This window comes from Schistocerca americana, chromosome 8 (genome assembly GCF_021461395.2).
Source record: "Schistocerca americana isolate TAMUIC-IGC-003095 chromosome 8, iqSchAmer2.1, whole genome shotgun sequence".
Taxonomy (NCBI): Eukaryota; Metazoa; Arthropoda; class Insecta; order Orthoptera; family Acrididae; genus Schistocerca; species Schistocerca americana.
This window is the reverse complement of record NC_060126.1, coordinates 200,053,354-200,077,956: the sequence shown is the minus strand read 5'-3', so window position 1 is coordinate 200,077,956 and position 24,603 is coordinate 200,053,354. Positions and strand designations below refer to the sequence as shown.

The window sequence follows — 24,603 nt, the reverse complement described above, 5'->3', positions numbered from 1 at the left end:
AGTTGAGAGCTGCTTAAGTGGGTTGTAACTAATAAATAAAACAGTTTTATAAGAATTGAGCACCTGAATTAAATTAGCAAATAGTTTAATCATGGAAAAAGACAGTCATGTACATTACTTTGTGATTAAGTAATGACAAGACGGTGTGGCATAAGCAGTAATGTTGAAAATTGTCTGATAACTATGTGATTGTTAGACTTTAAGTGCATATAAGCTCTCATCTTGTAAGAATACTGTAGTTTGTTGCTTATGGTAACTTCTTAAAATGATGGCATACATTCCATAGTGGCTAGAAATGGCACTGTCTGCACCCAATGCATTTCCAGGATGTGATGATGAACCTCAGTACACCCAAGACTTTAGCTTCCTTCTATGACAATATGGAAGTAAATTTTGACTCTACACATAATTTTGAATTTGGGCTCTCATAGACATCTCTCAGCTGTAACTTTGTTGTGCTATTCTGTCACATTTTTAAGTACAAATTTGAAACTGTCATAGTTTGCTCTGTCATTTTTTAAATGGTCTGTGGCCTGTATTTCTCAGAATCGTGTAAGCTGCGTCTGTTCTGAGGTTTCCTTGCTTTGATTGAGACAAGGTGTATTTTTTGTTTCCAGTCAGGTCGTGAATTGTTTGTGATCCAGAGTATTTCATTTTATAACCCATTATCTTAATAAGGAGTTGTGAGTTGTGGTCTGGATTGTGCTCACTGTATGGATTCCAAACATACTGTAAAATATTGTTGATAAATTTGCACTATTTATTCCTGCGTTCATAACTAGGTGCTCACTATCCTGGAAAATAAGAGCATGTCAAAGACAATGTCAAGCATTTGGCTAATATGGCAAAATGCTGCCCATTTACATGACCCATAAGATTTGTTGTCTCAGACTTTTGTGGTTTAATATCTCATATCTTCGTGTGCCATGTCAAAACTGAGTAATAGTGTAAATAGTGCCATCTTCTAGTGTTATATTTGTCTATGTTACTGTTATTTTCAAATTGATTGATTATTGATAGCACTAAGGTGCTGTTGTCAGTACGACCAAATGTTTGGTGCTGTCTGAGAGGGTTTCTGGAGTAGACACCACCTTTTATCATAATTACACACTTCTGTGCAACAAACCCTTCTTTCCTCGGTGATGATTTGTCCCAGAATATGATGTCATGAGACTGTAGTGAATGTAAACAGGAAAGTATGTCAACATTTTGACATTTTCATCTCCAAACTCTGGTATCTGTAATGTAAAAATTGAAGGGCTAGACTTTTAAGAAGGTCTATGACATGCCTTCCATTTCACTTTCTTACCAATACAGACATACCAGAATTTAAAACATAGTTCGATTTATTGATTTACCCACGTACATTATTTCTAATGGTATGATCAGGCTGTGTGCAATACTGAAATGCATATAGGCCTTATGTTTTTTTATCTCATTTCATTGAGAGTCCATTTGCAGAAATTCACTTATTGATTTTCATGCAATAATATTTACATTCCAATTTGTTGAAGTTAGTGCATTAGGCTTGATGATAATACTTGCATCATCAATTTTATACTAATGAGTACAATGACTCATTCTTTTTCAAGCTTTAGGTCTGGTGCTCCACATATAATTGTGTGTTAGATTATACTGATTTGCTGTTCTTCCTTTTACTCCCCATCCCTTCCTTTCCTCCTCCCTACAGAACTCACATCCAACCATTGTTGTTTCATCTGAAAAATTTTATTTTTATCATATAAGATATTTTAGTATCATTATTATTGAATTGACATAGTTTTAAATTACTTCTAAATTCAACCATTATCAGTAGTAGTTAAAATGTTGTTGTTGTTGTTGTGGTCTTCAGTCCTGAGACTGGTTTGATGCAGCTCTCCATGCTAATCTATCCTGTGCAAGCTTCTTCATCTCCTAGTACCTGTTGCAGCCTACATACTGCTGAATCTGCTTAGTGTATTCATCTCTTGGTCTCCCTCTACGATTTTTACCCTCCACGCTGCCATCCAGTACTAAATTTGTGATCCCTTGATGCCTTAGAACATGTCCTACCAACCGATCCCTTCTTCTAGTCAAGTTGTGCCACAAACTCCTCTTCTCCCCAATTCTGTTCAATACCTCCTCATTAGTTATGTGATCTACCCATCTAATCTTCAGCATTCTTCTGTAGCACCGCATTTCGAAAGCTTCTATTCTCTTCTTGTCCAACTATTTATCGTCCATGTTTCACTTCCATACATGGCTACACTCCATACAAATACTTTCAGAAATGATTTCCTGACACTTAAATCAATACACGGTGTTAACAAATTTCTCTTCTTCAGAAACACTTTCCTTGCCATTGCCAGTCTACATTTTATGTCCTCTCTACTTCGACCATCATCAATTATTTTGCTCCCCAAATAGCAAAACACCTTTACTACTTTAAGTGTCTCATTTCCTAATCTAATTCCCTCAGCATCACCTGACTTAATTCGACTACATTCCATTATCCTCGTTTTGCTTTTGTTGATGTTCATCTTATATCCTCCTTTCAAGACACTGTCCATTCCGTTCAACTGCTCTTCCAGGTCCTTTGCTGTCTCTGACAGAATTACAATGTCATCAGCGAACCTTGAAGTTTTTATTCCTTCTCCATTGATTTTAATTCTACCTCCCAATTTTTCTATTGTTTCCTTTACTGCTTGCTCAATATACAGATTGAATAGCATTGGGGATAGGCTACAACCCTGTCTCACTCCCTTCCCAACCACTGCTTCCCTTTCATGTCCCTCGACTCTTATAACTGTCATCTGCTTTCTGTACAAATTGTAAATAGCCTTTCGCTCCATGTATTTTACCCCTGCCACATTTAGAGTTTGGAAGAGAGTATTCCAGACAATATTGCCAAAAGCCTTCTCTAAGTCTAAAAATGCTAGAAACGTAGGTTTGCCTTTCCGTAATCTTTCTTCTAAGATAAGTCGTAGGGTCAGTATTGCCTCACTTGTTCCAACATTTCTACAGAATCCAAACTGATCTTCCCCGAGGTCGGCTTCTACCAGTTTTTCCATTTGTCTGTGAAGAATTCGTGTTAGTATTTTGCAGCTGTGGCTTATTAAACTGATAGTTCGATAATTTTCACATCTGTCAACACTTGCTTTCTTTGGGATTGGAATTATTATATTCTTCTTGAAGTCTGAGAGAATTTCGCTGGTCTCATACATCTTGCTCATCAGATGGTAGAGTTTTGTCAGGACTGGCTCTCCCAAGGCTGTCAGTAGTTCTAATGGAATGATGTCTACTCCTGGGGCCTTGTTTCGACTTAGGTCTTTCAGTGCTCTGTCAAACTCTTCACGCAATATCATATCTCCCATTTCATCTTCATCTACCTCCTCTTCCATTTCCATTATATTGTCCTCAAGAACATCGCCCCTGTATAGACCCTCTATATACTTCTTCCACAATTCTGCTTTCCCTTCTTTGCTTAGAACTGGATTTCCATCTGAGCTCGTGATATTCATGCAAGTGGTTCCCTTTTCTCCAAAGGTCTCTTTAATTTTCCTGTAGGCAGTATCTATCTTACCCCTAGTGAGATAAGCCTCTACATCCTTACATTTGTCCTCTAGCCATTACTGCTTAGCCATTTTGCACTTCCTGTCAATCTCATTTTTGAGATGTTTGTATTCCTTTTTGCCTGCCTCATTTACTGCATTTTTGTATTTTCTCTTTTCATCAATTAAATTCAGTATCTCTTCTGTTACCCATGGATTTCTACTAGCCCTCATCTTTTTACCTACTTGATCCTCTGCTGCCTTCACTATTTCATTCCTCAAAGCTACCCATTCTTCTTCTACTGTATTTCTTTCCCCCATTCCTGTCAATTGTTCCCTTATGCTCTCCCTGAAACTCTGTACAACCTCTGGTTTAGTCAGTTTATCCAGATCCCATCTCCTGAAATTCCCACCTTTTTGCAGTTTCTTCAGTTTTAATCTACAGTTCATAACCAATAGATTGTGGTCAGAGTCCACATCTGCCCTGGAAATGTCTTACAGTTTAAAACCTGGTTCCTAAATCTCTGTCTTACCATTATATAATCTATTATTATTATTATTATTTCTTTCTTTTCTCAGACGTTATGTCTGGTCAAAAATGGATAGTGACGCGGACCTTGATCAAGCTTGACTTCCTTTTAACTGTACAGTATATGTTATATTGCATTTAGGAACTTTCGGGTGATTGAACATGTATCAATAATTACGGATTTCTGTACTTGTATATATGAGTTTGGATGTAGCTGTATTGCATTGATGTACTGGTGGATATTGTGTGGTATCGACTCCTGTAGTTGATAGTATAATTGGTATAATGTCAACTTTATCCTGATGCCACATGTCCTTGACTTCCTCAGCCAGTTGGATGTATTTTTCAATTTTTTCTCCTGTTTTCTTTTGTATATTTGTTGTATTTGGTATGGATATTTCGATTAGTTGTGTTAATCTCTTATTTTTATTGGTGAGTATGACGTCAGGTTTGTTATGTGGTGTTGTTTTATCTGTTATAATGGTTCTGTTCCAGTATAATTTGTATTCATCATTCTCCAGTACATTTTGTGGTGCATACTTGTATGTGGGAACGTGTTGCTTTATAAGTTTATGTTGTAAGGCAAGCTGTTGGTGTATTATTTTTGCTACATTGTCATGTCTTCTGGGGTATCTGTATGTGCTAGTATTGTACATCCACTTGTGATGTGATCTACTGTTTCTATTTGTTGTTTGCAAAGTCTGCATTTATCTGTTGTGGTATTGGGATCTTTAATAATATGCTTGCTGTAATATCTGGTGTTTATTGTTTGATCCTGTATTGCAATCATGTATCCTTCCGTCTCACTGTGTATGTTGCCTTTTCTTAGCCATGTGTTGGATGCGTCTTGATCGATGTGTGGCTGTGTTAGATGATACGGGTGCTTGCCATGTAGTGTTTTCTTTTTCCAATTTACTTTCTTCGTATCTGTTGATGTTATGTGATCTAGAGGGTTGTAGAAGTGGTTATGAAATTGCAGTGGTGTAGCCGATGTATTTATATAAGTGATTGCTTTGTGTATTTTGCTAGTTTCTGCTCATTCTAGAAAGAATTTTCTTAAGTTGTCTACCTGTTCATAATGTAGGTTATTATTATTATTATTATTATTATTATTATTATTATTATTATTATTAATGTATTGAAATGGCTTTAATGCTATGTTTTCTTTGCCAGAAGTTCCCAACAGTGCAAACTCTCCCACATATCGACCACCACCAAGGACAAAGGAAGTTCTCGTACGAGGACAGACAGTGAAGTTGAAATATTGTTTCACGTGCAAAATATTTCGGCCACCAAGAGCTTCGCATTGCAGCTTGTGTGATAATTGTGTTGGTATGTATGCTTGTGATTTTTGTCTATTAAATAAGCATGCAAAATACTTATTAAAGTATTATTTGTATGGTGTGTTCAGTGGCTGTAAGTAACTTAATTATAGCATAAAGAGCAAGCACCACGAATTCACCCAGTGAATTTATTATGTAGCATTTTCATGGACAGTGCTCTCTGGAATGTATGCTAGGAGTGGTAGCTGAGACATTTGTATGTTCTTAAAAATCCCTTCAAAAGAACATTCTTGAAATGTTAATAACTGTCAGTTATAGAACTGATTTATGAAACTTCTGTTGCAGACTATTTAATTCTAGTTTACTGAGAATGCACACAGGCTAAATTATATAAATAGTAGAGGTAGCACCAAGGGAAAGGTGTTAATCAAAATACAACTTCTTGGGGAGTTACAAAAATAGTGAAAGGTAAAAATAGGTGTCATTAAAAGTGTGCGTAAGAAGTGTTGGCAGAAACCTCAGGGAGAGGTTGTGCTGTTGATTAAAAAAAAACCTGTTGGCAGAATGGTAAAATACAGGAGGCTGACAAAAAAACAGAAATGCCAGGAAGAGGTAGGGTGAAACTGATGCAGCCAAGGACCAACAGTTGCACGAGGCGGTTAACAAAATGCAAAAAAGAGCAATGAGAAAAGTGAATGCAGCTGCCTTGAATGAAAGCTGTGAAAAACTGGAGACAAAAGCAACACACGCCTTTTTTGGAATAGTGTAGACCAGGGACAAGGATTTACTCACATTTCACAGGATCTCTGTTCAAAGATGATGATGGGGTTGAAGGACATTGAAAATATTACTTTGAGAAACTTCTGAATGAAGAAAACCAAAGAACCTTCTCAGAAAAAGTGGTGCCAATGGACCATAATATGGGATTGATAATAGGAAGGGTTAACAGTGCTGAAGAGAATCAAAGCTGGATGAAATCCCCATCAAAGTATACAATTATTTGAGTGTGGCAGTAATATATTGTGCGGCTTCATGAAGCAGTTCTATAAAGAAGAGGCTTTCATATGAATAGAGACGTAGTGCAGCCGTGCTCATTTACCAGGAGACAAGGGATATACAACACTGCTCATCATAGAGGAATTAAATTTACTGCATTCACCATGAAAGAATGGGCCGATACAAAATATCTGCAGGACAGCAATGGTTAAAGGAACAACATATGTTGTCTTCTCCCTCTGCTAGCTTAACCCTTTGGTACAGGTGTGGGGTGGTGGGGACACCCCAGACTTTAAAAACTGCCCGTATTATTAGATTAAACTTTCATAATTTTCTAAATCTCTTGTTAGCTTTGTAACAGTTATGTGAATAATTAAATTATAAAACATTAAATTCTAGTTACCATTATTAATAAATTGTCTCATACACTGGGGTGTTGGAGACACCTCGGACCAGTCCTAGTGTAACAAAAATCAAAATAATACTGAGCGTCAATTTTTTAAATTTTACAGGCATTTCATTTTCATTGCATTTCATGTTATACCGGGTGATCAAAAAGTCAGTATAAATTTGAAAACTTAATAAATGACGGAATAATGTAGACAGAGAGGTACAAATTGACACACATGCTTGGAATGGTATGGGGTTTTATTAGAACCAAAAAAATACAAAAGTTCAAAAAATGTCCGACAGATGGCGCTTCATCTGATCAGAATAGCAATAATTAGCATAACAAAGTAAGACAAAGCAAAGATGATGTTCTTTACAGGAAATGCTCAATATGTCCACCATCATTCCTCAACAATAGCTGTAGTCGAGGAATAATGTTGTGAACAGCACTGTAAAGCATGTACGGAGTTATGGTGAGGCATTGGCGTTGGATGTTGTCTTTCAGCATCCCTAGAGATGTCAGTCGATCACGATAAACTTGCAACTTCAGGTAACCCCAAAGCCAATAATCGCACGGACTGAAGTCTGGGGACCTGGGAGGCCAAGCATGACGAAAGTGGCGGCTGAGCACACGATCATCACCAAACGACGCGCGCAAGAGATCTTTCATGCGTCTAGCAATGTGGTTGATTCTAATAAAACCCCATGTCATTCCAAGCATGTGTGTCAATTTTTACCTCTCTATCTACATTATTCCATGGTTTATTAAGTTTTCAAATTTGTACTGGCTTTTTGATCACCCGGTATTAAGTGAACCCATTGTTATCTATTACAGTTATTGTAATTGCTTTCCAAGAAAAATAAAAGTCTTGGAGTCAGTTTACTTTCTGTCATTATAGGCTAACAACTCAATCAACAATATGTGTGCACATGAAGAAAATGAAAGACAATTACAGAGATTACTCGAAGTTGCCACAGAAGAAATCTATGACAAATCAGATTCGAAATCATCTGGTGGATATGGAGAACAGCACTATTATGAAAAGGCTAGATTGCTACTCACTATATAGAGGAGACATTTGAGCCACAGATAGGCACAACAGAAAGACTACTATACATTTTATCTTTCGGCCAAAGGTCTTCTTCTGAAGTAGAAGGTATTCACACATTGAACAGTAGCAAATCTCATGCACTCATGGCTGCTGTCTCTGGCTGTTGTGGCAGCATAGTTGTTGAAACAGATTCTGGGTATCCAAGGTGCAGTTTGATACAATCTTTCAGGAAGGCATAGCACGGCCATTGGAAAGCACAAAGGCATCACAGCTGCCATTTGTTGGCAAATAAGCCATTTGACTTGTATCTGTGCTGTAATTATAGACCACTGAATGCTCGGACAGTTCCCAAGTGCCTGGTGTGACACATTGGGGATTTTACGTAATTGTCATCTTTCTGGCATGCAGTTTTTCTTACACTGGTTGTCATCAAGATCTAGAAACAGATCCCATTGAGCACAGAGGATAGACACAAAATAGCCATCACAACATGTTTTGACTTAATGAATTACCCTACATGTTGTGTGGGTTGTGCAGTGCTGCACAGACTTTTCAGTGGTTTATTGGTAAGGTGCTAAGGGGCTTAGATCTCTGTTTCACCTACACTGATGTGTATTAGTAGCATCGTCATGTGCAAAATAACACAAATGCTACCTTTGAGAAGTTTTTCATCATGTTAAACTTTGTAATAAGCATAATCTCGCAAAATATGGTATCATAATATAATTGGATAGATAAAAAATCCACTCACCAAGCTTTCCTTCTATCCTCTTTGGAAAGTCCCACCTAATCTGGGTTCCTGGTCAACTTTTTGGAACTCCCCATTTCCTAAATCTCAGCGTCCTTTTGCTTCACCCCACTTCCTTACCTTTAACGCTTCAACTCTTGTGCCAGGAGAAGTAGTCACTGGCTATGAACACTTGCAAATTTAAGTATGTTTATATGTGTATGCTCCTGGAGCCGCTTGGTGAGTAGATTTATATGTATCCAATTACATTATATTTTCACAAATTGATTATTTTTGTTGATATACAAATGCTATATCAGCACTACATCTGTCCTGAGAATTATCTAGTGCCAACAACAGAATGAGAATTGTGCAGTTAAACTTCTATTATCATTTTATCTGCCTCACTGCCAAAGTTGAGGAAGTCCCAGTTGCCACCACAGTGCATAATTGCACATCATTTAATGGATTAAAGACATACAGAAGACTTTGGAGAATGTCAGATGAGTCTTGCAGAAGTTGCACTGCTCACACATCCTGTTGGAGACCTTTTCAGCTGTTTTAGCATGTTCAATGGGTGTGATTTTGCAGCAGCACATCAATGGAGCCTGGGTATCCTTAGGTTTTCTCATCAAAAAAGCCAACTCAAAAATAGTACTCTAGCCCATCATTTTATACAGAGCTCCTGGATGTCTGTGTATCCATAAAATGTTTTTGATTTATGGTCAAAGGCTAAGTCTGACCTTATGCACAGGCCATCAACTGCTGATGTTCACATTTTGGCCATTAAAACTGAACCGTGTAAATTTTATTGCATAGTTCACGACCAACATTCACAAATCAGTAGTGCCAAATAGTGGTTGCTGATGGACTGTCTTGAGCCTATACCATACCTGATCCAATAGCTTTCAACAAGCTAAAAATGACACAGAACAATAATGCAAAACTGAAGGACTTGCTGCAAGAAATGTCGGAATTTGCAGTTTGCTGTGATGAAGCCACAGGCTGGCTGCAGCAGTACATACACAGGTAACTACACTGCTGTGTAATCAAGTCCTTGCATAGCATCTGTGCTATGAAGGCACTGGTGACCCAGCACTTTTTTTCCCCAGAAAGATTGCTGCTCATGGACCGAAATGTGTGTGCCCTGCCAGAAGTGCAGAGTGACACATCATGTACAGGCACTGTTTCAAAACTTTGTTACTCCCAACACACAGTCTGCACATCTGCATGTGGATCTTGTTGGCCCTATTTGTTTCTCACAACTTTCTCTAATGCCTGACAGTGATCGACAGGTTAACAATGTTGCCAGAAGTAAGGTTATACAGTGTAGTCTTTAGACTACACCTTTACATTTGGTTGGGTAGTGAATCAAGGCTGCTTGGAATGGGCAACATCAGATCAAAGTTGCCAGTGGGATGCTGTAGAATGACAGTATGGCTTTCACCTGAAAAAAAAATAAAAAAAAAAAACATATCATACCTCGCAGCTTCTAATGGTATGATAAAAATCCTCCACTCCTTTGAAGCTGCACCTTTGAACTGCTATCCACAGTTTGTGCAAGCTTGTTCAACTACAGTTCATGTGTTGTTGACAGTCGGTGCAGTGAGTTTCTGGCAAGTGTGATACCCATGTAGAGTGCAGGAATTTGTCTGGCACTTGTGAATCTGTCAGCAAGCAGAGGTGCTGCTAGAATTGAGCTGGTTTTCAGATTCCCAGCTGCTCCTTGTACAGCAGCAGCTGCAACCATTGCGTACTTGCAGGTGTAGCCACCACACAACATCTTCTTTCAGCAGCTCCTATGGGTCTGTCAGTGGAAGTTTTGGGATTACACTGAGGTGACAAAAGTCATGGGATAGCAGTATGCACACGTATAGATGGCAGTTGTCACATACACAGGGTATAACAGGGCAATGCATTGGCGGATCTGTCATTTGTACTCAGGTTATTCATGTGAAAAGGTTTCTGATGTGATTATAGCCACGTGATAGGAATTAACAGACTTTGAACGCAGAATGGTAGTTGGAGCTAGATGTGTAGACATTTCGTTGTGGAAATTGTTAGAGAACTCAATATTCCAAGAACCACATTCTGAAGAACGTGCCAAGAATACCAAATTTCAGGCATAACCTCTCACTTTGGACAACACAGCGGCAAATGCCCTTCACTTAAAGACTGAGAGTAGCAGTGTTTGCTATAGAGTTGTAAAGACAAGCAACACTTAAATGAAATAACCACAGAAATCAATGTGGGATGTGTGACGAATGTCTCCGTTAGGACAGTGTGGCGAACAAAATTTGCTGTTAATGAGCTATGGCAGCAGATGACCAACGTGAGAGCCTTTGCTAACATTACATTATCACCTGCAGTGCCTCTCGTGGGCTCGTGACTGTATCAGTTGGACCTTAGATGACTGGAAATCTGTGGTCTGGTCAGATAATCAGATTTTAGTTGGTAAGAGCTTGGCATGTTGGTGTTGCACAGACCCCATGAAGCCATAGACCCAAGTTGTCAACGAGGCACTGTACAAGCTGATGGTGGCTCTGTAATGGTGTGGGCAGTGTTTACATGGAATGGGCTGGGTCCTCTGGTCCAACCGAACTGGTCATTGACTGGAATTAATTATGTTCAGCTACTTTGAGACCATTTGCAGCCATTCATGGACTTCATGTTCTCATGAAATTGCACTGTGCCACCAGGCCATGCACTGCGTCACCGTGCTGCAATTGTTTACGACTGGCTTGAAGAATGTTCCGAACAATTCGAGGAAATGATTTGGCCACCTGGATTGCCCGACTTGAATACCGTCGGACATTTATGGGATGTAATCGAGAGGTCAGTTCGTGCACAAAATCTGCAACGGTAACACTTTTGCAGTTGTGGAGACCTATAGAGGCAACATTTCTGCAGGGGACTTCCATTGACGTGTTGCTACACTACACTGGGCCGAAGGAGGTCTGACACCATTTTAGGAAGTACACCATGACGTTTTTCACTTCAGTGTACATCGCTCACATCCAGGGCAATTGCACTGTGTTAACAGGGCCGTCAGGTGACTATATTTTGGAGCATGTCGTATCTAGGCATGACTGAACCGTAGTGCTGTGCAGTTAGTCGAGAACAGTGAACCTTTCAACATTAGACTACACTTCTGAACTAGAATATCACAGATATTGTGGCTGCAACTGGCTGGCCTTACTGCTGTGGCAGGTAATGCCTGACTCGTGAAGTCTGTCATTTCGGTGATTGGTCTTGTGCTTAGCGTGTCTCACGTATCTTATTGTTGCTGGCTTACATGGAGGCCATACGGCAGTCTGATTTTTGTAGTTTTTTATGTTTGAATACCTACAGGTCAATGCAATTCTCAAAAATTCTCTAGAAAATTGACTTTGAAGTACTCCAAGCTACTTTAATTCTCTAAAGAGAGGGCAGTTTTTGATGTGCTGCTCCACTCTCAGTAGAATGGTAATTCCTGAGTGTCACTTAGCTCATCATTTGGATATTTTTCTATTCAATTCAAATAATTAAATTGTTAAATCTAAAATTAATCAAGTATGTGCTGATTAACACATTAAATTATGAGTTTTTGTTCTGTATTGTAGGCAACCACAGCCAAATGTCTATGTTTTTATAAGAAGGCAGAAAACAAGGCTCTGCCTGTAGAAAGATTTTTTATTAAAACTACAACCAATTTCACTCCAATTTATGTACATCCTCAGGTGATATAAATTGTCTACAACATTATTTTATGCTCTCTTGGTAGCCAGTTGTAATCATGACAGGGCTCCTACTGCTGATGTTAATGTTAATTTAGAACTAGAGCCAGATATTTTGGAGAGCGAAATCCAGTGGGCCCTTGAAAATATGGCTGATAACAAAACTAGTGGACATGATGAAATACCTGCAGAATTGTTTAAAGTCACTGGAAAGGATGCAGTGAAAGTGCTGCACTCAATATGTCAAAAAATATGGATCACGCAGCAGTGGCCAGAAGACTGGAAAAGATCAGTATTCATCCCCATTCCAAAGAAGAAAAGTTCTAAAGAATGCTCAGATTACCGAACAATCACACTTATTTCACATGCTAGCAGAGTTATGTTGAAAATCTTACAAAATAGACTTCGCCAATGTCTAGACCGAGAGCTACCAGAAGAACAAGCTGGATTTAGGAAAGGAAGAGGAACTAGAGATCAATTGCTAACATTCGGTGGATTATGGAAAAAACGAGAGAATTCCAGAAAGATGTGTACCTCTGCTTTATTGACTATGCCAAAGCCTTTGACTGTGTCGATCACAACAAATTGTGGAACGTACTGAAAAACATGGGTGTACCAAATCACCTCATTCATCTGATACGGAGTTTATACCTTGACCAAGAAGCCACGGTGAGAACTATGTATGGAACAACGAAATGGATAAAGATTCAGAAAGGGGTCCGGCAAGGCTGCATACTGTCACCGTACTTATTCAATCTGTATGCAGAACATGTTATGAGTAATGCAAGGCTAGATGAAGGAGAAACAGGAATTAAAATAGCTGGAATAAATGTAAACAACCTCAGGTACGCGGATGATACGATCCTGTTGGCAGAAAGTGAAGAAGAATTGAGAACACTCTTACAGAAGGTGAAAGATGAAAGTGAAAAGACCAGTCTTATGCTGAATTTGAAGAAAACGAAAATTATGGCAACTACACCTACCAATTCGTGCGATATAGCAGGAGACACCATGGAGGTAGTGACCACATTCAGTTATCTCAGTTCCCAGATCTCTGCTGACGGCGACTGCAGCCATGAAATCCGGAGACGCCTGTTGCTCAGTAGACAGGCGATGTCAAACCTTGACAAGGTTATAATGTCCAGAGATATAACACTAGCAACAAAGATCCATATTGTGAGGGCTATGGTCTTTCCAGTTGTGATGTATGGATGTGAGACCTGGACCATTAGAAAGGCTGAACGGCGAAGAATTGACTCCTTTGAATTGTGGTGTTGGAGGAAACTACTTAGAGTTCCATGGACTGCAAAGAGAACCAGCAGATCAATATTGGAGCAAATTAAACCAGATTTCTCCCTGGAAGGTCTAATGTTAAAACAAAAGCTGACCTACTTTGGACACACAGTGCGAAGGCATGCCTCGCTGGAAAAAACATTAATGCTGGGGAAGATTGAAGGAACTAGAAGAAGAGGACGTCAGAGGATGAGATGGATCGATGGCATCACAGAAGCAATGTGTTCCAACCTGGAAGGTCTACGGGAGAAAGTGCAAGACAGGAAAAAGTGGCGTGATTTGGTTCAAGGGGTCACGAAGAGTCGAATCCGACTAAACGATTAGAGAGAGAGAGAGAGAGAGAGAGAGAGAGAGAGAGAGAGAGAGTTGTAATCTATTACTGATGTGAAGGATGGGGAGAGGCTTCAGAACAGTGTAAAATAATGTTGTAGACACAATTTATGTCAACTGAGAATGTGCTTAAATTTGTGTGAAACCAGTTGTGGTTTTAATAAAATACTTTCTACAGCCAGAGCAGTGTTTTTTTGCCTTCTCATAAAAACTCTTCATTTGTTACAAACTTTGCTTAGTATAAAGCTTGTGTTTTGGACCTTCTGTTAGTAGCATTACTTGTTCAAGAATTATTGCAGATGATGTTGTTTTGATGAGATTGTTTTCTGTGAGATTTTGCTCATAATATACAAAAGCATCTCTCATTCATAATCTTGAAAATGTACTGCGTAAGGAATCTTCAACAGCATATCCTTCTACCATCGAAGAAACAAGTAAATTGTTATCATCCATGTTTGACATTAATTCTCTCTCTCTCTCTCTCTCTCTCTCTTTCTCCTCTCCTCCTCCAAACTCAAGAAAATAATAAGGAAATTTTCTGAGCACACTTAGCTCTGCTTAACATATAAGTTTTTCATCCATGAAAGGAAAATTCTCTTATGTTCATAAAACTATCAAGAGTTTATAGACAATACAACCCTTATGAATTGATTTGAAATTTTTATTTTTAAACAATCTGAAATACTACAAAAAGACAAAATATAGTCACAAGGATTTTATCTACGCTATATATTGCTGGTTATCTGCACAAGACCAGTTTTTGGGTTGGCACTATCTTTTGTTCAAGCACAGATACACATATTCTAGCACTTAGCTTTTGATGCAGCATAAGTAGTTGTCACTATGGCTAGTGGCCTAACACAAGAGGTAGAGGTATCCACCAAGCCTCAGGCTGGTATTACAGCTGTATAAGTTTTTGTGAAAACAAAAACAAAGAGAGTATTTCTGTAGCATAAGTAGAAAAAGTGCTCTCTGCCCTCTCCTGTTTCCTACACTTCCTCCTCCTCCTACCCCCTCTACCCCCTCTCCCCCCTCTCCACCCCTTCCCCTTCTACCCCCTCTCCACCCCATCCCCTTCTACCCCCTCTCCACCCCATCCCCTTCTTCCCTCTCTCCTCCTACACCCTCTCCACCCCCTTCTGCTTCTACCCCCTCTCCACCCCAGTCTCGACTGCCCCGCTGGTCTCTGCCGCCATCACACTCCCTCCCTCCCTCCCTCCCTCCCTCTCTCCCTCCCTCCATCCCTCTCTCCCTCCCTCCATCCCTCTCTGCCTCCGTCCCTCCCATGCTTTATTGACTTAAAATAACATTGTAGAAATTCATCGAAAGCATTCTGAATGTCAAGAAAACATGGTATCCATCTGATTGTCTTTCTTCTGAATGTTGTGAATGCAGAAACGGAGGAGTATTTCTCATAATTGTTGCTTCTGAAATAGAAACAATTACTAATAGGGTAAATGATTTCCTTCGGTCACTTATAATAAGACTGTGACAGGAAGGGCATCCAACAGCATACAAAATTAATTCCATTATATGAGTTATCATTAAATCCATTGAAAATAAACAGTTATAATTATGGGTGCCACAATATGGGTAAATAACTAATGAATGCTTTGTTATCAAGGCTTGTTTAAGGAGAAACAGTTGTTACCCTTTGTACACCTGCTTCCAACAGCAAGAGAGTAAATGAACACCTCTCTGCTTCAACAACAACAACAACAACAACAACATCAACAATTACTGCTACTACTACTACTACTACTTACTACTTACTACTTGTTAAATAATTATTAGATGTAGACAATCATGTCCCTTCAGTATAGATCTGACTATTGCATCAAGTTATTTGTACGTTGTAATTGTTCTCATTATGATAACTCGCAGTACTGGTACTACAGCTTCTACTTCTATTATTAACATAACATCGATAGTCTTATTATGCATGTATTCTTTCATTGTTTCTCTTAACCAGTATCGACTTTCATATTTCGTATTAGTAGATACTGTAAGGATAATCCTGGTCTTGCAGGAGAAACAAATGTGTGACTAAATAAAATAATAAGTTTTATCTTTGCACTACTGAACAGTTTCTATTTGTGTTAGTGGCAATAGTATTGTGGTTGACATTTCTTTGTTTTTATTGCCAGATCGTTTTGACCACCACTGCCCTTGGGTTGGAAACTGTGTCGGCAAAAGAAACTATCGCTACTTCTATATGTTCATCGTATCACTGGCTTTTCTCTGCGTTTTTATATTTGCTTGTGCTATTACACATTTAATATTACGTAAGTAAAATTTGTCAGATATATAGAATCATTTTGAATGTTGTTGATAAGCTTCAGTTTTGAAAACGGTATATTGATGATTTTCTTGCCACTTTTCCAGTTACAAAGGATGACCGTCCATTCCTTGATGCTGTTAAGGACTCTCCAGCCAGTGTTATTGTAAGCCTCGTCTGCTTCTTCAGTGTGTGGAGCGTTATTGGCTTAGCGGGCTTTCACACTTATCTTGCCACGTCAAACCAGACTACAAATGAAGACGTTAGTTGTTTTGTCATTTTTATATTGTAATTGTGAAATGGTATATTTATTTGGACAGAAAAGCCAACTAAATAAGGTGATGGGAATATCTGCTGGAAAGAAAATGATTTAAGGAACCTAAGGAGTAAAGACAACAACTCACAAGATAGTAGAGGCTCCTGAGTCATTGAAAGGCTTATAAACTACATTGAGAAATTTCCTAGCCTTTGGATGAATCCTTTTTAGAGATACAGAGGACACAAACATACTCAATCATGAGACAGCAACAAAGGACAGATGGTGCAAGTGTGTGCACTTTTATTGTTCTGAAACAAAATTTTTCTGAAAGCTAGCGAGGTTTTTAGTCTTCTTTATGTGCCTTCTGGTGATTAAGTGCCTCTACTGTTGTGTAAGTTGTAACTTTTATTCCTTACATTATGAAAAGAAAAAAAAAAGTGTACGAAACTGAGATGTGCTCTTGCAGACTACCGTAGTGGGAAGAAACATGCTTAATAATTAAATGTCTAATTCTTATGCTGTGAAACTTTTGTAGTGAGCACAAATTTCTTTTATAATGCTTAATTGTTTATAGATTACTTGTGAATTAGAAAATACACACCACATGTTGATAACACTGCTGATATGTGTGTGTGTGTGTGTGTGTGTGTGTGTGTGTGTGTGTGTGTGTGTGTGTGTGTGTGTGTAGGAACACACTACAGTCAGCTATTACACATTATTGCTATTCATTAGGTCCTGATGCTACACCATATAAGGGGCGATCAAAAAATTTCTGTTTGAGTACATTCCTGCAGCATATATGAAACACAGTGCAATTCAAATGTGACTAGGTATATAAGCACTAACATGGAGGCAAGGGATTAGTGTGGCATTCATGTCTTTCCAACTTGGATGCAGTAAATTCAAAAATATAACTATGATGACGTTATTACGAAGTGCATCTGAGGAGGACCAACATGATGATATTCTTTTCTTGGTTGCCAAAGCACAAACACCGCTAGGCATCTATCGGAGAGTGAAGAATTTGTATGAGGCAGCATGTCTCGAAAACCACCATTGTGCAATGGTTCACTGTAGAGGGGTGCTGCTGCTTCGTGACAGTGCACGTCCCCATATAGAAAATGTTGTAATTTAGACATTATGCTGACTCAAGTCAGACACACTAGAGCCCCCATCCTGTAGTCCTCTTTCCCCATGCAATTATCGCACCTACAATCTTGAAGGGTCAACAATTCCTGTCAGATGGGGACGTGGAGCAGGACTTTTTCGCTCAGCAGGACGTGGTGTTTTTCCAAATGGGTATCTTCAACTTGGTGCGTCAGTGGGGTGATTGCCTCAATGCTCACAGCAGGCAATTTTGCCCAGTGGCATGCTGATTCTGGACAATACGCACTTTGTATGGAAACTTATTGATCACCCCTTATATTTATCAAAGAAGGCAGCAGCTAGACACTGTTCTCGTACAACTTGAAACACTAATGTTGTTTAAATATGTTTTAAAGTAGATAGATCTTTATTGCTCTTTTAATGCCAACTGAAATATTGATGGAATATAGAAAAATGTAGGATAAATGGTTGGCAGCATTCAAAGAACTGCGAGTCGCAGAGTGTTCATGTTATTTTACAGCCAAATTGATGTTATTTCTAATCAAATTCAGTGTTATTTTTTGCAAAATTTGATTTATTGCGTCACATTCCATGTGGTTTATTGCCAAATCCGATGTCCCCCCCCCCCCCCCCCCATGTTCAGTTTTTTGCCAAATTCGGTGTTTTTGCCGATTTCCATTGCTTTTTAGATTTTGGTGCTGTTTTAGGCCAAATACAGGGTTGTTTTTGTTAAATTTGGTGGTTTTCCAAATTCAGTGTTGTTTTCTTACCGAATTAGGTGTTTCATGCAAGTTTCAATGTAGGTTTTTGTTTCAAATTCAGTGGTTTTTTACTGAATTAGGTGGTGTTTTACGAATTCTGTAGTTATTTGAAATTCACTTCTATTTTTGCAAAATTCAATGTTTTTGCCAACTTTTTTTGTAAAATTTGGTGTTACTTTTTACTTTTTTAATTTTTGTAAAAATTGCTGTTACTTTTTACTTTTTTAATTTTTGTAAAAATTGCTGTTAGTTTTTGCAAAAATTGCTGTTATTTTTTTGCAAAATTTGCTGTTATTTTTTTGCAAAATTTGCTGTGATTTTTTTGCAAAATTTGCTGTGATTTTTTTGCAAAATTTATTTCAGAACAGTTACTATCTACATGCAGTTAATGGCCATTGACCTTCTTCTGTGCGAATGCGCACACTTTGCCCGAACTCTTACGGGAATCGTCACCTTAGTTGGTGCGAGTAGTGAGTGAATGAGCAAATATCCTTTAGGAACATTACGAATGTAGGTTGTGGACAGTTGGGAGTGTGGGTCTCACGGGAAGCATGCAGGGGCTAAGTTGCTGCAGTCGCGCTATCCTCTGTGCTCTCGGTGGCTCAGATGGATACATCGTCTGCCATGTAAGCAGGAGATCCCAAGCCCGAGTCCTGGTCGGGGCACACATTTTCAGCTGTCCCCATTGAGGTATATCAACAACACCTGTTGGCAGCTGAGGGTTTTGATTAGTTATTATTTCTTTCTAGAGAAGCTGCATGGTCATAATTGGTATCTGTTCTTTAGAACAGTTACTATCTTCATAATGAATATAACCATGTTTACATTTTAACTCTGTTTACCATCTTCGATGTGTGGCAGAGTATATCATGTGCAATTATAACTTCACCCTGTCTTCAGTTCTATTTGCAAAAATTGTACAGCAAGAATTTTTTTTCAGTAAGTCTATGTAAATGTTCAAATTTCTCTGATTTTACCGTCGTGGTAATTTCATGACACATAAGTGAGGAAAAACTATGTAGCTCGACAGTCCTTGTTGCGCACTAAGCTAAGTTTTGTATAGGTGAGGGCACTGGACTTACATTTGAAATGAACACATTTCAAATCCCCATCTGAATGTCTTAGCCTATATCTTCCCTCATCTTTCTCAAGTTAATCTTGTACTCCATTTAGTGAGCCTTTATTTGAAAATATTTCTGTCCTTGGATGAAATCTTCTTGGATTGGCAGTAGAATCATGGTGCCATGTTGTCAAAGTGTTTCACTAAGTTTCTAACTCATTCCCTTAATTGAAATTTGCTGAGAAAGTCTGCATTCCCATATAATTTAATTTCTATCAGCAGTTGCAATACAAAATTTTCACACAGTTACCCTTTTGAGGTGTGCATGGCAACCTTCAGATCTGTTTGTGACACAATTTGATGGTCAGATTTGAAGATGATGAATACAGCAGACACTGGTCATTGTAATGAAAATTTCACTTTGCATCTATTGATGTAAATAAAATTATTTTCAAATAAATCATTTTCAATCTCTGATCTGCATGAATTTTACCCACTGTTCCCAGGACCTCATCAGTGAAATGTCAAACGCTAATCTCCCTTTTCGCTTTCTTCCTGCCAGCCTTCTTAGAATTTTGACAATAAGCCTCTTGGTAACCCACAACACATCTCTTGTAGCACTCAGTACTTGATTTGCTTTAGTATCGCCACTACTCACATGTTGAATAATTGAACCTGTAATGAAAAATATTCTTCTTCTTTGAATCTTCTCTATATATTTTACTTGTCCTACCTTGTAAACACTTCCACTAATGAACAGCTTTCAAGGATTGGATTGTGGATGAATTACATTTCCTTAGAGTTAATCCTATGAATTTCGGTCTTGCATATGCCTTATGAGCATCTGGTTGTGTTGTTGTTGTAGACTGCTTTTGCTTTTCTGGTTCGCATTGTAAAATCACAATGAGCAAGGACCAATCTCAGATCTCACAAATGGTACCTCACAATCAGTTTTTGCATTCTATTCCAACTGTAACCACCACATTCTGAGTGGACTGCCATATTTGTAATGAAGAAGACAACCTGTGCAGGTGGGCTTGCGCGTGGGCATGGGCGCGAGCGTGTGCGCATGCTCGCTCATACCCGAGGAAATGTGCGTGGGTAGTATATTGAGGGTAGACTGAAAAGTTGTTTAGAAACAGTCACTTTTTCCCTTTTTCAGAAACCACAAATTATTTTCAATCATGATTCCCATTGAATCAGTTTATTTTGTCAATGAAAATTTTCGTTTGTCCCTTTCAACTGAGTACAGTAATTACTTATTCCACGGAAAACTTATTCATTCAATGAAAATTTCTTCCCAAAAATGCATGTTTGACTAGAGTTTTGCCTGCAGTGCAGCTTCACAACCAGCCTTTAAAGCAATGAGATAGGAGAGCCAACAGTCTGCACCACACAAGTAAACAGTGGATGGTGGATGCAAGTTATCAGCTGTGTAAACAATTATCTGGCCTTCTGTTAAACTGTTGTAGAGTGGCCATTGTGAGATTTAAATGCCCACCACTGATGAAGAGAGAGACTGACACACCAGAAATTTACCAGAAGATGGAGAGTAGTGTTTCTGAAATGTCACTCTCACAGTCTTTTGTGGCAAAAAAAAAAAAAAAAACTGTGAAGATTTTATTGAGGTTAGAAACCAGGAAAAAAATTACTTGGTGGCAAATCTCTGGAATGGAGTGGGTGGAAAACAATTTCAGATCCAAGCTTGTGCGCTTTTACCCTTGAAACGATCAATGCACTGTCGGGCATAATATCTTGATGTTAGAACACCTACTTGTATTTCAACAAATTATGCAGATGGTCAAATAATGTACAATTTGAACCAGTACTGATTTATCCTTTACTTAATAACCAGTGTCAGTGCTATGTTGAGAGTTCCATAAAATGTCATGATTAAATTTCCCATTATCAATATGTCTTTTTGCTTTCCTGGCACACTTTCACATTCCACACTGCACTGTTTTGACAGCAGCCATGTCTTCTGAGTGTAATGTTGCTCCTATGTTACCTCTGCAGTCTCTTAATAAATTCGGAACTGCTTTGAACTACACTTCAGCTTTTACCTTCATTGAATATTTTTGGTCTGTAGACAGCTATCTATAGACAGCTTCCATTGCTCACTTAGCTTTTACATAAGCAGAACTCACATAAAATGCCTACCTTCACAACAATCATGTGACCTGTAAATGTGACAGTAATCTGCCACAATGAAATGAGTTTATTGTCGTTTTCTTCAGAAGAATCTCAGCCAGTTGTTGGAAATGTATCAGATGTGTGCTGCACATATGACAGTGTTGAAACTTATTTCACCAGGAATAAATTAACTCCGCCACCTGTTTAGAGCCCCTGTGAAGTTCCCTCAACTCATGTTTTCTCTGGACCACATTTCAGTGTTACAAATGAAGCATTTTGTAATGTTATTCCACCCTTGACTTGCCATTGAGTTAGCGTAACGGCTTTTCTCCCATCCCACAACCCAGTACTGTTTTCCTTTGTTACTACACTGATTATATTGTTAGATGTAGAAATGGAGTCTTTTCTTTCTGGGACAGTTTGAAGAGTGGCAGTTAAAAGAGTGGCGTAAGACTAAGTAAAAAAAAGCTTGGATATTGTTATCCAGCTTCTGTACTACAAAAATTGCACGATCTTTGTGCCTTACCGGCAGAAAATTAGTCACAACTTTATTATATATAAAACAAGTGTTTCTAGAAGTCAGATATTACATTTCCCACTTTTGTCTGTACAAGCAGTTGGTATTGAGCTACAGTGGTGAGTTGCTATAGCCAAAGTCCTAGTGGAAGGAAGAGCTTGTATTAGTTGTCAACAGAGATGTTTCAGCCTGAGTTTAAACAGTGACTGCAGTGTATGGTCTCACAACATGGCAGTAAGATGTCCTCCTTGCAGCTGATTATGAATGAAGAGGAGGCTGTAACAAGTTCATGGTTCAAATCTTCATCCAGCCGTCAGATTTTGATTTTCCATGATTTTCGTAAATTGATTGAGACAAATGCCCCAGGGGACACCAGAAAAGGAAGTGGCCCATTTCCCCTCTGTATCCTTTACCAATCCAAGCCTGTGCTTTGCATCTAGTGACCTCACCGTTGATGGAATGTTAATCCCTCGTCTTTCTCTCTTCTTGTAGCATGTTGAATCTGTGACTCGGTCTTTAGCTCATGTTCAGGTGACTTGCTTATAGATCGCTGCCTCTGATATGCAGGTGTCCATAGCAAAGCCCCAGACCAGCATACAATTTTAACTTCTCACAAATTTTAATTGCAATTTTTCCTTAAAGTCAATTAATTATAGGCTTGCATGACATCAGAATATGAGTTAACTGTGAGATGGGTTTGAGTTTGGGATCTATTGATCAAATGAAACATTCACTTAGACATAAAACTGTACCTCTCTGCAGGGAGCCTGTGCCATGAGATATTTAAGTTGCCATTTTCAAATGATGTCCATATCAGAACATAAGCATCACTATTGGAAAGTCGAGTTTTTGGTTTTGAGTGTAATATTTGAACCTCTAATATTATAGAGCAGTACTGATGGGCTTCATTGCACAATGTCAGATGATTTGTGATGTGTAGAATCAGAACTGCATCATAACCAAGATGAAAGTGATAGTGACAGCTTAAAATAGAAATTTGTAAGTGTTAAATCTACGGTATGTGTTAAATACCTACTGGAATTTTTATTTCTTCCTGTTCTTCTTTTGCTGCTGCTGCTGCTGCTGCTGCTCCTACTACTACTACTACTACTACTACTACACTTAAAGTGTTTGGATCCGCATCTTGTGTATACCAATCTTTTTCTTAGTCTTCATTGACAGTTTATCTCTTTAGGTTTGTCTACGTCTGATTTTGAGCGGTAATCTTGTGCTAATAATACTTGCAAGTGTTCATTCCAATTTGTTCTCTTTTCATGGTTTTTTTTTTTATTTTCCATATTTTACTTCAGGTCATTCCCAACATCCTTATTCTTAATTCTGTCTAATTACTAAATTTTATTGTTAGCGCAGTTACATATTGTTGTTTATATAAGAATTGGGTTAGTTTCTTATAAGTATCTCGTACCATATTCATATTTAATGTCGCATTTTAGATGTTTAAAATATTTAACTTTTTTTAATATTTCATTATTAACAAAAATGTTTGGTCTTTATGGGTCTTTTTCTTTAAAAACAATTTTTTTTTTTTTTCATTTTCCTTACATTGCATAGTCTGCCCAACAAATAATTTCTGTTTTGTTTATCATATTCTTTTTTGACCAAAATGTGACATTGTTTGTATGCAAGAGACATGATAAAATAGTGTGGCAGTCTATTGGAATAGCTACATAATACTGGGCTATCCATTCTTGTTTCTCAAGGCAAGAAAGTTAGTATGTACAATGACATGCAAAAAAGATTGCCTGGCCTGAATAATTTATAGTACAAGAACAGAGCATTGCACATGCCCAAGTTCAGAAGTCCAGTGTTCACAACTCTGGCAGTCTGTACAGCTTCAGCTTGGCGTTTACATTATCAAATAGAAGCAATATCATAGTTAGGATACAGTATATGTCAAGATTCATTGAAATTTAACTCATCGTATCATTTCTTTTGAAAATCATTATTAGATCACGTAGAAATGGTTGAAATATAGGGACTCCACATTGCTAGAATTACTGCAATGGTGAGTGTTTCACATCTGTTTCAATGGCTGAGTGCATGGGTTGCCGGTTTATGAACGAATGTAAAGGACATGCATTCGAGTCTAAGAGGAGGCAATTGTCTCTCTTTTTAAAGACCTGTGCAGTTAATGCTTTAAACCTTAATTTGTAAAAGATTACATTTTGTAATGGTCTAACATATAAACATATAGACAAATGGTCATAGTAAAAATACTAAAAATGGATGTATTTATTTGTAATTACTTCGACCACAACCTGGCATGACTACTGTTATCACCTAAGAGAAATGTATCAACTGATTGGCGTATCTTTGTAAGTCCTTATATCCGGTTTACATGAGCGAGTGGATGTGCCTTCCAATATGTGTTGTTTCCAGTTTAGTGTCAGATCAAATCTCACTGCAACCTTTTTTTATCCTGTCGCAGATGTTTCGTTCTGTATTTACTTTTTGTTGTTAAATTAGATTTTCTTTTTTATTACAGGGTGTATATGCTCCGGGACAGCCGGGAAAAACCCGGGAAATTTTTCATCTGGGAGAAAACTGGGAAAAACCGAGAATTTTTAACAATTAGGGAATTTTCATTGTTTTAGTGTTCAGTTAAATTTTTGTAGTTTTGA

At 38.2% G+C, this 24,603-nt stretch overlaps 1 protein-coding gene across 2 annotated transcripts in view; it reads left to right on the top strand.

Annotated features, from left to right (window-relative positions):
- The window catches only part of LOC124625818 (palmitoyltransferase app-like), a 152,112-nt gene that overhangs the window by 46,152 nt on the left and 81,357 nt on the right, over positions 1-24,603 (top strand). Inside the window, exons 3-5 of one of the 2 annotated variants that reach the window (XM_047149280.1) lie at positions 5,236-5,391; positions 15,994-16,131; positions 16,232-16,386. In XM_047149280.1, coding sequence (XP_047005236.1) covers positions 5,236-5,391; positions 15,994-16,131; positions 16,232-16,386 — 449 coding nt within the window. Of the gene's footprint in view, positions 1-5,232; positions 5,392-15,993; positions 16,132-16,231; positions 16,387-24,603 lie in introns of both variants that reach the window. The other variant, XM_047149279.1, reaches the window with a different exon arrangement.